This window comes from Grampus griseus (genome assembly GCF_964374135.1).
Source record: "Grampus griseus genome assembly, chromosome: 7".
Lineage (NCBI taxonomy): Eukaryota > Metazoa > Chordata > Mammalia > Artiodactyla > Delphinidae > Grampus > Grampus griseus.
The window spans coordinates 62,079,743-62,093,247 of NC_139001.1; the positions used below are offsets into that span (position 1 = coordinate 62,079,743).

Sequence of the window (13,505 nt, forward strand, 5' to 3'; positions counted from 1 at the left end):
TACATGTTATGTTATGGAAATGTGGTTAGAAATGCTTCCATTAGTTATGTATGATTATTGACCTTTAAAATCTTGATAAAATTGTCATGACCTTTACAACGCCTAAACAACTCAAGCCAAATTGTAAAAAGAGATTTTTGAAGAATCAGTATGTGGTACAAATGCATGACAGCATTTAATTTAGACAGTAGAGTCCAGCCTCTGCAACTCACAAGCTCAATAATCTTGGTCATGTTAGCTGAAGCCCTCTAGGCCTAGGCTTTTCACCCTTAAAATTGCAGTTTTGAGAATAGACAGTGATGTGTTTGTTAGCACAGTGCCTCTCCTCTTGCCTATCATTACATGTTTTATTTTCAGCTCACTTTCAAACTGTTGAATCAAATTCTTACAAAAACTAAACCACTCCCTGAACTTCAGACATTTTCAAAAGCAACAATTACTTTTTGAAAACAGAGGTTCTACTAATTCAAAAAGCCTCACTTTCAACTTTTTCAAAAAGTCACTTCTTCCACATACATACTTAAACCAAACATGATAACTGATCAAGTCTTAAATCTCTATACCACTTCTTACCAGTAGAGGAAGGAAGAGAAAACAATCAATCTCAAATGCAAAAAAATTCATATAATAGAAAATCAACTTCAACATAAAGGCTGCATAAAAAGTAACTTCAGCCAGAGTTTGACCAGGCTGAAGGAAAACAATGACTTCTTACGCCATAACAGGTATTTTCTGAACATCCCTGAAGCTTAAACTCAAGTATATGTCTAACAATCTCCTCCAACTCAGATGTGTCTCAAGGACTCAGGTAAACACATGGACAACTCTGGTAAGTCAAGGGGCCAGTTAGCCATAGGGACTTCTAATTTCTTTCAGGCATTACAGGTTCTCTGCTGGGCCATGAAGAAAGGGAAGATGTGCATGTTGGCCAGCAAATCAAATTTCATGCCCTTTGCTAACATTCTGTAAGTTAAAGGCAACAACGTGAGTAACTAAGTAAAGACTTGCAGACTTACAAAATGAGCCTCAACGGAAACTGCCTGCTTGCTCCACCTTCCAAGCAGTCCTAAACTTTCCACAAGACACACTTAGCACCAGAAGTAAGAATCTTTTCATCAAAATAATATTTTAACCTCTGGAGACTTTCTAACAGACCATACTAACCCAGAAAATAGACTATGTTAAGATTTGGAAATCCATGGCAAAAATCCAGAGCACAGGCTGCCAACTAATAACAAGTACTCTAGAAAAGCTTTTGGGGAGGGTCAAGAAAATATAGTGATAAAGCATTTAAACTCTGGGATTTGAATTAAGGACATACTTCTCATTAGCTGTTAAACCTAACATGTCTCCATTTCCTCATTCATAAAATAGTAATAATAATAAAACCCGCTTCATATAGTTACTTGGAGAATTAAATGACACAATGCATGTGATGTGATTAGCACTATGTCTAGCATATATAAAAAGTTCAATAAATATTACTCATTACTAATCTATTCCCTCACTACAGGCATATCTACTTCTTCCTTTGCAACAATATGTATTGAGTCCTTTCTGAGCCCTTAATATGTGGTAAGTGCCATTCATTCTCATTCTCACTCTCTTTCACTCTTGTTACTTTTTCTCACACACACACCCAAAATCTCCCTCTTGCTCATCCTTTAAATCAAATTAAAGCTTTACACCAAATATGCTGCATCCAAATCAAAGATTCAATGAAGAGACTAGTTTTCTGGCTCAAATATGATGTTGCTCATTTTATAAAGAAAACAAATGAACAAAATCCCAACAGTAAGGGTTTTACTTGCTTTCGAGGTCCCCCCACAATCACGCTCTAACAACACTTTCTCCATATTAGACAAATCTAATAACATTACTCTCCCTTCAAGTGCTCTTAATGATTAAGCATTTTTTTATACAAGGAAAAAACAAAATATAAATACCTTTGGTGTTACTGCTTAGTTTGACCCTCTTTCTCTTGCCCAGACCTTGACTCCCATCCTGATCCTCCTGGAGAAAAACAAAATTAGCATTATCTATAGTCCTATTCATGAATTTATACATTTTATGTAAATATAAATATGCTTATAAATTATGTTAAATATAAAATATAGGCATGCTTACATATTATTAACCAACAATTTTATGTATTTGCTGTCATAAAATATATTTTAATGCTGCTAACTTTAAATTGAAAATTAAATTTAAAATTAGCATTATAATTAAAATATATCATGAAAATCCTTAGGATTAAAATATGAGTTCTTAAACTTAATCTGTGCTTCTAATGAAAGACTCTTAAATACCCCAAAATGCCAAAATAAAAATTTTCCTAACCTTATAAATATAATATCAAAGAAGCTAAAGGCAAGGAGGGAGCAGATTAGCATAGGAAGGGGAGAAGGAGAAGAAGGTTAAAACAATGAATAGAGGAAAGCCTTTGAAGAGTCTAACACAAACAAAATGAGTTCAAGAGACCAAGTTCTGAAAAATAAGCATAGCATATTAGAAGCTGGAGTTGACAGTCAAAAAAATAATATAAAAACAAATTAAAATGTGCTTAGGAAAAAAATCCAAGAAGAAAATACATGCATTTCTGCCCACATGTAATATATCTATTCCTGAAAAAAACCTCATATTAAAAACAACAAGGCAGACTTCCCTGGTGGTGCAGTGGTTAAGAATCTGCCTGCCAATGCAGGGGACATGGGTTTGAGCCGTGTCCAGGAAGATCCCACATGCTGTGGAGCAACTAAGCCCACGAGCCACAACTACTGAGCCCACGTGCCACACCACTGAAGCCCGCGTGCCTGGAGCCCGTGCTCCGCAACAAGAGAAGCCACCGCAATGAGAAGCCTGTGCACCACAACAAAGAGTAGCCCCCACTCGCTGCAACTAGAGAAAGCCCACACACAACGAAGACCCAAAGCAACCAAAACTTAATTAATTAATTTAAAAGAGAGAACATGTAAATATAGAAAACACTTTAAAGATGTTAAAAAAAAAAAAAACTAAGCTGGGTCTTCCTTGGTGGCGCAGTGGTTAAGAATCCGCCTGCCAATGCAGGGGACACAGGTTCAAGCCCTGGTCCAGGAAGATCCCACATGCCATGGAGCAGCTAAGCCCATGCGCCACAACTACTAAGTCTGCCCTCTAGAGCCCACGAGCCACAACTACTGAGCCTGTGTGCCACAACTACTGAAGCCCATGCACCTAGAGCCCACGCTCTGCAACAAGAGAAGCCACCGCAATGAGAAGCCTGCACACCGCAATGAAGAGTAGCCCCCGCTCGCCTCAACTAGAGAAAGCCCGCGCACAGCAACGAAGACCCAACAACAGCCAAAAATAAATAAATAAAATTTTAAAATTTTTTAATTGAAAAAAAAAAAGGCTTATAGGAAATAAAAGGGTGAGGGGCAGACCACTCACAACCTATTTTGTAACCTAGAAAGTTTGTAACCAAAGAAGTAACAGAAGCAATAATCAGTACCTGGGGAGATCATTTGGATGCCCAGGCAAACATCTTGGAGTGATTTGAGGCTGTCTCAGGGGATGTTAACAACCTACCACAACAAAAAAGTGGGAAGCTAGCTGGCTGAGACAACACAGAGGGAAGAGGAGCAGAGGAAGCAGCGTGCTACTAGAGAAACCAACAGTGAGGCTAGCGATGTGCCTCTTAGGGAGGGAGCGATGGGTGCAGATGCTCATTTCTGATTTACTTTGAATGTTGCTAAAAAGGTTCCTGCTGCCTTCATAGTTTATGGTTTTTTCCCCTCCAGCTAAAGGATATGATTCTACCCCACTATCCCAGCTCTCCTGAGCTAGGAAAGATTGCATAGGAATCCAAAACTTCCATGTTATACTGACACCTTTTTCCTATATTTCCAAACATATATGAGCCAACTGGTATTATAAAGACATGTGGTAGCATTTTGGCACACAGTCTGTTGTGCTAATCAATTATGTTGGTGGCAGGTTAGAATCATGGTATAAATTCCCAGACACTTGCTCAATTAAATCGAATCCCCAAAGCAGAAAAGCCCTGGCTTTAAGCTGCTGCTCTGCCCACTGGTGTAGTCTCCTTGGCCTGCGCACCATAGACTTAACTCCAGGTTTCTGCCAAGTCCAGCATCAGTCCTCAGGACCAGTCTGGGGTTACCCAAAGACACTACTTAGCTCAGTCATTCAGCATTTACTAACCACTTCAATATGCTCTCCCTGTTAATTCCTACCAAAGCCAGGCCTCTATGGTCTACCTGGCAGTAATACTGACGGTCAAACTACACTCTCCTCTTCCTCTGCCACCCTCACCTTGCCCTTAGAGAAACTCAACCAGTATGAAATTTGGAGCCATAAAAGACAGACATAAGAATGCAAAACTATGCCACAGGACCCAGAAGGTTCTAAAATTTGAGATTTTAGCTAACAGCCATTTATGAAACTGCTCTCCCAGACCTGAGAGGAAAAAAAAAAAAACAAAAAACCTTTTAATGTTATATTCCAGGTTAGGATTACTTCATAATTTCAAATACAAACTTCCTACAAAAAGAGTGTCCTTGATCAAGCAACAGTCATGGCAATACAAAGTTTTATAAATTTCCCAACCTTACACTTTAAAGGACAAGTAAAATTAGCCAAGCAAAGGAAAGTCATTCCAAGAGGACACCATGAATAAAGGCACAATGACAAAAGTCTAGAAACAAAGATCAGCTTGACATCATCATAGATATCAAACTCAGCTAGGAAGGGAGTTTATCTCCATCTAAACTGGTGGGAAAATGTGCACTCTTGTACATTGCTTGAGAGAGTATATAATAAAACTATTGTCCTGAGTGGCAATTTGTCAATACACATGTCAAAAGTCGTTAAAGTATATCTATCACTGGAACAGAAATTCCAGTTCTAGGAATTTATCCTGAAGAAATAATCAGACAAGTGAATAGGGACTATATGCATAGATACTCATCACAATGTTATTTATAATAGAAAAAAAAAATCTTTGGTTTCCAACAGCAGAGCAGGGGATTAGGTAAATAAATTATAGCACACATATATCCTATGAAGAAAAACAATACTAGAGCTCTATATTCACTGTGACCAGATAGATGTTCAAAAACTATTACTATAAATGAGAAAAAAAAATGGCATGCTATGAAGAATAGCATATGGAGTATGAAACCATTTAAGTACTGATAATACACACAAATAAAATCTCTTAAAATATACCCCTTGCTACAGATGTTCAAAACTACCATTAGTAAGAACAGCAGGTTACCGAACAGCATATATATAGCATGGAGCCATTAAAATATACTATATATAAAATCTGTTAGAATATATTTGTTTACAGTAAGTCACCTCTAAGTGATAGAGTAATAGGTAATTTCATCATCTTTTTGCTAATATTAATTTTCTATTTATTCAACGATGACAATGAACTATAGCTTTAAGCTAATAAATGTTTTTAATACTAATTCTGATTGCCAATCCTAACTACAACAATCTGCTCAAGATAATGGATTACTGTGTTATCTATTACAAGTCCCATTTTTTTTATTTTGAGAAAGAACAAAACTTTTAACAAACAGGAATAACTTCCAGTGGTGGGATATTCAGGCATTAAGGAAGATGAAAACAATTCCGTTATCATGACAAGACCCCACCCACCCCAAATTCATGATAGGGAGTTATAGTTCTTTCCCATTTATCCATAAGAAAACAGTACAGAAGCCCTGGGAGAAAATGATGGTCCAGCGGACAAAAGAGGAAATAAATAACCTCAACTCAGACAGCATTTGTACAGCCCTCAGAAACACTTTCCAAACCTTAACTAGTTCCTGGGCACAGAAGTAGACAATATTGCTATGTGTGTTTCAGGCGTAAAATACACATACAAGTCCAAAATGAGAGAAGAAGACCCCCCCCCAAAAAAATCAGATTCAAATTCCTACCCTGCAAAATTTACAGATGGTTTTTCAACCCAAATTAACCTTTCTTTCTTTCTTTGATGAATTTACTGGACAGATGAAAAAAAAATGTGAGCTCCATAAAAAGAAGTCAAGTAAATTCACAGCTGGTTAAAACAATACTCAGAGAATGTTAAGACAGAATACACAAAGCTAAAAGGAACATTTAACATATAAGGTTATAAAAATAAAATCCAAAGGAGATCTTGAGAGACTAGAATGAAATGAAAGCAACATTTATGTAAGCCACTGTAATATGAGACTGTTTGCTTTAAACCAATTCTACAAATACAGAGCTGAGAGGGAGCTCTCAAACTTGTCTGAGAGCTGAAGGGGTGGGTGGGGTGGGGGATCTGGGCATTTCATTTGACCACTGGGGCTCCTGCGACAGTCTAGCATAGCTGCTAAAAGGCTAACAAAAAACCTTGGGCCTTAAGGAAGCCACAACATGCTTCATGACAAGATGTCCTTATGACTCTATACCAAATCAGATCATAGATTTTAAAAGGGAATAAACATATGAAAGAGCTATGAGCAGCAGAGAATACTAAATAACTAAAGCTAAAAATTTAAAGGGGTGTCTTATGGGAGTAAAAATTAAAATATTTCTACAGGGGAAAACAAGAAGAAATGTGTGAAAATTGTAATATTTAACACAGTATTGAGAAGAGATTCCTAATAATTAGAGCTATCAAACAAAGGAACAAGTTGCTTCATAAATTCGGTAAAGCTCCCAACCACTGGAAGTGTTTATGAAGAGGGTTACCAATTGTCAGGAATGTTGTAAAATCAATTCCTAAACTGGAAAAGAAATATATTAGATATTTCTAAGGCCTTCTCACCAAAAGTTTCTGTGATTCCCCACCCCACCCTTTACCTTTAATGTAATTTATGATAACTAACTAATTAAAACCAAATCTTATACCTCAAAATAAAACAGTATTTTTCTTTTACCTATTCATTTATGAAAAGCTACTCTGGCTTTCAATTTCAATAATCCTGCTTTTGCTGTAAGTTTTGACCAAATTAGTTTTAACTTTTCATTGCATTCTATCTTGAATAAAGGCAAGAATATCGGGAGCACATCTACATAGTAACTTATTTTATTTTGTTAAGTATTTATTTTCAGTTATGTAAGAGTATGCAAAACAGAAGACTAGAGGTAAACAAACAAAATTAATAAACAATGGTTATCTCTGGATAGCACAGCTGAAGGTAAATGTTTTCTTTTTTTATTCTGTTTTTCTATTTTTTCAATTTTTCCACAATGAACATTCATATTTTTATAGTTACACGGGGGGAAAGTGTTTTAAATGATTTCATACAGAGATTAATGATCTGGTCATTGCACACAGAAAAATGGACATTGCTACGGTAATGGCCACAGTGACTATAATCTTTCCTTGAAAAGTTATCTTGATCTAAGAGGTCCTATTTTCTCTAAGAAACTCTCTATTACACCCATGTACATATAATTCTAGAGATAATTTTCTTCTGAACTGAATTATGTGATGGTTATAAATAAATCTAAACAAAAAATGAATAAACACAAATTTACATTTTAAAATACTTAATGAAGTTATAATGTGCTCCTATTTTCTTTTCTTTTTGGTTCCATACAACACAAAGACATATTAGCTACACAAAAAAAGAGTAAGAAATAGTAGTATGAAGAATGTCATGTGTATAAATAGCCCTGCTGAGTACATAATGTTCTCTTACTCTAGGGACAGCAGGGACAAATACCTGACACAACTTGTGTGAATAAAATTAAGTAGAGAGTAATAGTATACACATTCAAGTAAAACTTTACAAATAGGAAAAACCTTGCTGCTGTTAAGAGTTTCAAATCTGTTTCTTCATTTTTAAAACAAAGTGGTAGGACTAGATTACCCCTAGGATCTCTTCCAATTCTAACTTACAACATTTTTAAAATTGTTACAATTCCCTCTCTATAGTAGTTTTTGAGATGTCACTGCCCTCTTCTCATCCTGTCTTCCTTTTTATACAATTTGTTAAATTATAAGAATGAAATCACAAAAAGGGTTTGTTCAATAATCCCATGGGCCTTTCTACACCCTGTAAGGGTGTAGAAATTCCAATTCTTAAGACATATTCAGCTCTTCATTAAATTTCAAAAATAAATACTAAAAGCAAACAATCATTTGTGCCTGCAGTTGCAAAATAAAATGCAATATGGCTTTAAAAGCTTTAACGAAATTTTAAAATGGCATAAAATAGGTATTTGTTCAAAAACATCTGTATCTGGGTACTCTTCTTCTATCTTTCCATCTACCTTATCCTTTCATCTACTTTCTCCTTTATCTATTCCATCCTTTATTAAATTTAATTTGCTTGCATTTTCATCATTTATATATGTAAAAAGTGCTTTGAAAAGAAGTACAATACAAATTTAAAATATTAATGTCATTAGTTTTTTTTTAATATCATTAGTTTTTAAGTGAGTGGGTGGAAATTCTTGTATTTTCCCTCTAAATATATCACACTAAAACTCAATTAACTTAATTCTTATTTATGATATCTAGGCACAAAAGGAAGCTTTTTCCATGTAGGTCACTGGTCCTATTAAAATAATGTTTCTCATTTAAAAAATAAAAGCAGAACAGAAGACCCCAAGAAGAGATTAGCAGAAGAGTTACACTAATTTTATAATTTCAGTATAAATTAAATGCAAATTTATAATTTCAGTATATATTAAATTCAATAATTTCAGTATTAATTAAATTCAAAACTATATTTTGTTCCTTAAACTGCAATGAATGCTGTAAAATTTTATTATATCTCCTTTTGTTTTATAAAGGTAAAGATCAACTTTTTAAAAACTCTTACAACTTCAAATATAAGCTTTCACTCTCTTGAGGTACAATAATAACTACTATACTTAAGGAAAACTTTGTGATCTTAGTTAAAACCCTACAGTAGCCATTTCTAGCTACAGTGGTATTTCATTACCATGTTATAGTTTTTCCCAACAGACAAGTACCACTGAAATAGACGGAAAAATACATACTCAATTATTGGTATGTCACGAGTCATTTCTAGGATATCAACAGAATCCAGGGAAAAGAATGGCAAATGGCACATACTGGTTGTGGAAGTTTTGAAACGTGTTTACAAATTCTTTGACACTCCTCCCTTCGAGAGACAGGATTTACCTCCTTTGCCATTAAATCTGAGCCCATCTTAGCAACTCACAAGGAACAGGATGCAGTGGAAGTGATACTATGTAACTTCCAAGGCTAGCTCAGAAAAGGCTCCACAGCTTCTGCTCTTGAGCTACTTACTCATCCCGGGAGGAGCCATAACTATATGAGAAGTCCCAACAACTTGAGACCACCATACTGGAAAAGCCACATGCAGGCTGAGCTCCCTGTGCACAGTCGGCATCAGCTGCCAGCCCTGTCCATCAGCCATCTTAAATCTCCATCTCAGCTGAGCCTTCAGATGACTGCAGTTGCAGCCAACAACTAACAGGAATCGCATGAGATAAGCAAGTGAGAACTGCCTGGCTGCCATTCCCAAATTCCTGAGTCAAAGAATTGTGAGCAAAACAAAAAATGGTAATTTTAAGCCACAAAGTTTAGGACAAATTTGCTGTATAGAAATAATAATAAGAACAGTGGCTTATATACTTTACATAAAAAACTCAAGACCAGCAGGGAGGAGACCTAGCAACCATTTGCAACTCCACTACTAACTAGATGAAATTCACTTGCCTGGGTCAATCAGTTAATTCTTTGGAATTCAGCTTCCTCATCTATAAGAGAGTTAGGCAAGATGAACTTTAAGGTCTCCTTTAGCTCTAGCATTCATTAAATTTTTAAACCTGCAAATTGCCTCCTCCTGATTCTCATTTTTGTTTTGTTATATTATACAACTTTTCGATTTCTAACTCAAGATTTGACTTTGTAGTACATAAGTCAATAAAACATAAATGAATTTTTTGTATAAAAATTATGATCACAATCTTAAAATAGAAAATTTCCTATCACTAAAACCCTTTTATGATCGGCCCTGGGTAATGGTCTTATCTTTGTACTTTTCCATACTTCTCATTTTAAATATGTGTGTGTGACTTTTATAATCAGAAAAATAAATCTAATAAAATTTAAGATATGCCTACCCTGTAATCTAGCAATTCCATATCTCAGAGAACTATTTGCACATCTGCACAAAAGAAATATAAGCATTGTATCTTTAATTAAAAATTGGAAATTATAAAAATGATCGGATAAACTGCAGTTTATTCATATTTCAGAATACTGGCAAAACAACTACAATGTATTTGTGTGATATTTGGGTAAATTTTTAAAGATAAACTTCATTACTCTTAAACCATGCTTTAATAAACTATTTCCTCTGGAAAGATGAGCAGAAATGTCTATCATATGACCTATGATAGCTCAAAACTTCAGTATTTGAATCCCTTCTACATATAAAGCACTAGGACAGAAAACATTTATCAGGAGCCTAATTTGTATCTGGTTCATAATAGGTAATCCATATGTTATCCCATTTAATCCTAACATTAGAATTATCACCATTTTTTCATGAGGAAACTGATGTTCAGAAGTTTAAAACCTGGCAGAAAGCACAGCAATATTATGAGGCAATATTCAAACTCAGATCTGCCTAACTCTGAAACTCAAATTTCTCTTAAACAAAAACCAAAATAGGGCTTCCCTGGCGGCGCAGTGGTTGGGAGTCCTCCTGTCCCACATGCCGCGGAGCGGCTGGGCCCGTGAGCCATGGCAGCTGAGCCTGCGCGTCCGGAGCCTGTGCTCCGCAATGGAAGAGGCCACAGCAGTGAGAGGCCCGCGTACCGCAAAAAAAAAAAAAAAAAAAAAAAAGAAAAACCAAAATAGATATCCCTTCAATCCACTTCCAGCTAAACAACTCTACTTCAAATTCTTAAGCTTTCAGATGTCCAAATGACCCCATTTTCAATCCAATTGGAAAATATGATAAATATATAAACTATAAAAAGTAATTTTAAATAGACTAAAAGTTTAATTATAAAATATGATTTAAAGATCAGAAAGTCTTACTGGTTTTTTTTTTTTTTTTTTTTTTTTTTGCGGTACGCGGGCCCCTCACTGTTGTGGCCTCTCCCGTTGCGGAGCACAGGCTCCGGACGCGCAGGCCCAGCGGCCATGGCCCACGGGCCCAGCCGCTCCGCAGCATGTGGGATCCTCCCGGACCGGGGCACGAACCCGTGTCCCCTGCATCGGCAGGCGGACTCTCAACCACTGCGCCACCAGGGAAGCCCAGTCTTACTGTTTTTAAATATATAAGTTAAATATAATTCACATACTCTAAAAGTGTTCTCAGCTACTATTATAAAAAGTGTTTTAGAGATCGATCTAAGATGGCGACTGTGGAACCGGAAACCACCCCTACTCCTAATCCCCCACCTACAGAAGAAGAGAAAACAGAATCTAATCAGGAGGTTGCTAACCCAGAGCACTATATTAAACATCCTTTACAGAACAGATGGGCACTCTGGTTTTTTAAAAATGATAAAAGCAAAACTTGGCAAGCAAACCTTCGGCTGATCTCTAAGTTTGATACTGTTGAAGACTTTTGGGCTCTGTACAACCATATCCAGTTGTCTAGTAATTTAATGCCTGGCTGTGACTACTCACTTTTTAAGGATGGTATTGAGCCTATGTGGGAAGATGAGAAAAACAAACGAGGAGGACGATGGCTCATTACATTGAACAAACAGCAGAGACGAAGTGACCTCGATCGCTTTTGGCTAGAGACAGTAAGCTGCTGTGCCTTATTGGAGAGTCTTTTGATGACTACAGTGATGATGTATGTGGAGCTGTGGTTAATGTTAGAGCTAAAGGTGATAAAATAGCAATATGGACTACTGAATGTGAAAACAGAGAAGCAGTTACACATATAGGGAGGGTATACAAGGAAAGGTTAGGACTTCCTCCAAAGATAGTGATTGGTTATCAGTCCCATGCAGACACAGCTACTAAGAGCGGCTCCACCACTAAAAATAGGTTTGTTGTTTAAGAAGACACCTTCTGAGTATTCTCATAGGAGACTGCGTCAAGCAATCGAGATTTGGGAGCTGAACCAAAGCCTCTTCAAAAGCAGAGTGGACTGCATTTAAATTTGATTTCCATCTAAATGTTGCTAAGATATAAGAGAAGTCTCATTCGCCTTTGTCTTGTACTTCTGTGTTCATATTTTTTTTTTTTCTTAATTTTGGCTAGAGTGTCCACTGTCCCAATCAAAGAATTACAGTACACATCGTCCCCAGAATCCATAAATGTGTTCCTGGCCCACTCTGTAATAGCTTAAAAGAATTATCGATTACAAACACATTTGACCCATCTACAATATTAAAGAAAAGAATTTGCATTTCTATACCTTACAAGAGAACGATTCTGTTTATGTTCCATTGTATGCAGGAGCATATTTTGCTGGTTTGAAAGAGTATGATGCATACAGTTTTCTAACAATTTTCTTTGTTTCTTTTTACAGCATTGTCTGTGCTGTACTCTTGCTGATGGCTGCTAGATTTTAATTTATTTGTTTCCCTACTTGATAACATTAGTGATTCTGATTTCAGTTTTTCATTTGTTTTGCTTTTGTTTTTTTCCTCATGTAACATTGGTGAAGGATCCAGGAATATGACACAAAGGTGGAAAAACATTAATTTTGTGCAAAAAAAAAAAAAAGTGTTTTATGAGAAAACATACTGAAATGAAGTATTTTTTAAATGAAGTATTTTGAAGTTGTCACCATCAAAAAGCATTTACTACAATATTTACACTGAGACATAATCATAATTAAGAAGCAAATGATTATATAATTTATATTACACACAGAAGTTGCTGAAACAAAGAATCTAAGAGAAGTGAACAGAAGGAACAGAAGAGAGGACCTAAAAAGAACAGAGTAAAAACAATGGTAATGACCAAAGAAAGGCCCTATTTCAAATCCTCTAATATCCCTCGAGAAATTATTTCTAGAAGAAATTCAAAAGCCATCCCCCAGCCCCTCCCCCCACTACACACAGGGATCTCCTTCTAGCACCCTACCGTAAAATACGGTATTGCTGCAATGCAGTTATGTACAATTAAAGTAGCCACTGGAGATTTAAAAGCTAATCTGGAGAGTTTAGGCCAAGAAATGACTGTAACATTTTTCCTATATAGAGGAAAAAGTATCTATATTGAAGATCAGCTTTCTGCATTCTCCAAAATCAAATTCAATTCATAAAAATAAAGTAGAATTATTAGCAGACCACTGGATGCATAAAATAGGTATACTAAAATAGTATGAAGGTTTTTTACCTACCATATAAACACAAACATAAAACTAGATTTTTATTGTTCAAGATCACATGAGGATGTTTAGATTATTTTAATAAAGTATTTTATAATAGCACTAAACCATTTCATCATGTAATAAATAATAGTCTTCTAAAGTTTCTACTGATGGGACTTCCCTGGTGGTCCAGCAGTTTAGACTCAATGCTTCCACTGCAAGGGG

The 13,505-nt window shown here is 35.9% G+C and overlaps 1 protein-coding gene and 1 pseudogene across 2 annotated transcripts in view; one reads left to right on the forward strand and one right to left on the reverse strand.

Annotated features, from left to right (window-relative positions):
• The window catches only part of UBR3 (ubiquitin protein ligase E3 component n-recognin 3), a gene marked incomplete at its 5' end in the record, with an annotated part of 232,512 nt that overhangs the window by 165,975 nt on the left and 53,032 nt on the right, over positions 1–13,505 (reverse strand). Inside the window, 1 exon segment of the mRNA XM_082657756.1 lies at positions 1,947–2,013. Within this exon segment, the coding sequence (XP_082513882.1) occupies positions 1,947–2,013 (67 nt within the window).
• On the forward strand, positions 11,352–12,542 carry LOC309825144 (eukaryotic translation initiation factor 4E-like; annotated as a pseudogene). The gene has a single exon. The product of its transcript is annotated as a eukaryotic translation initiation factor 4E-like (transcript).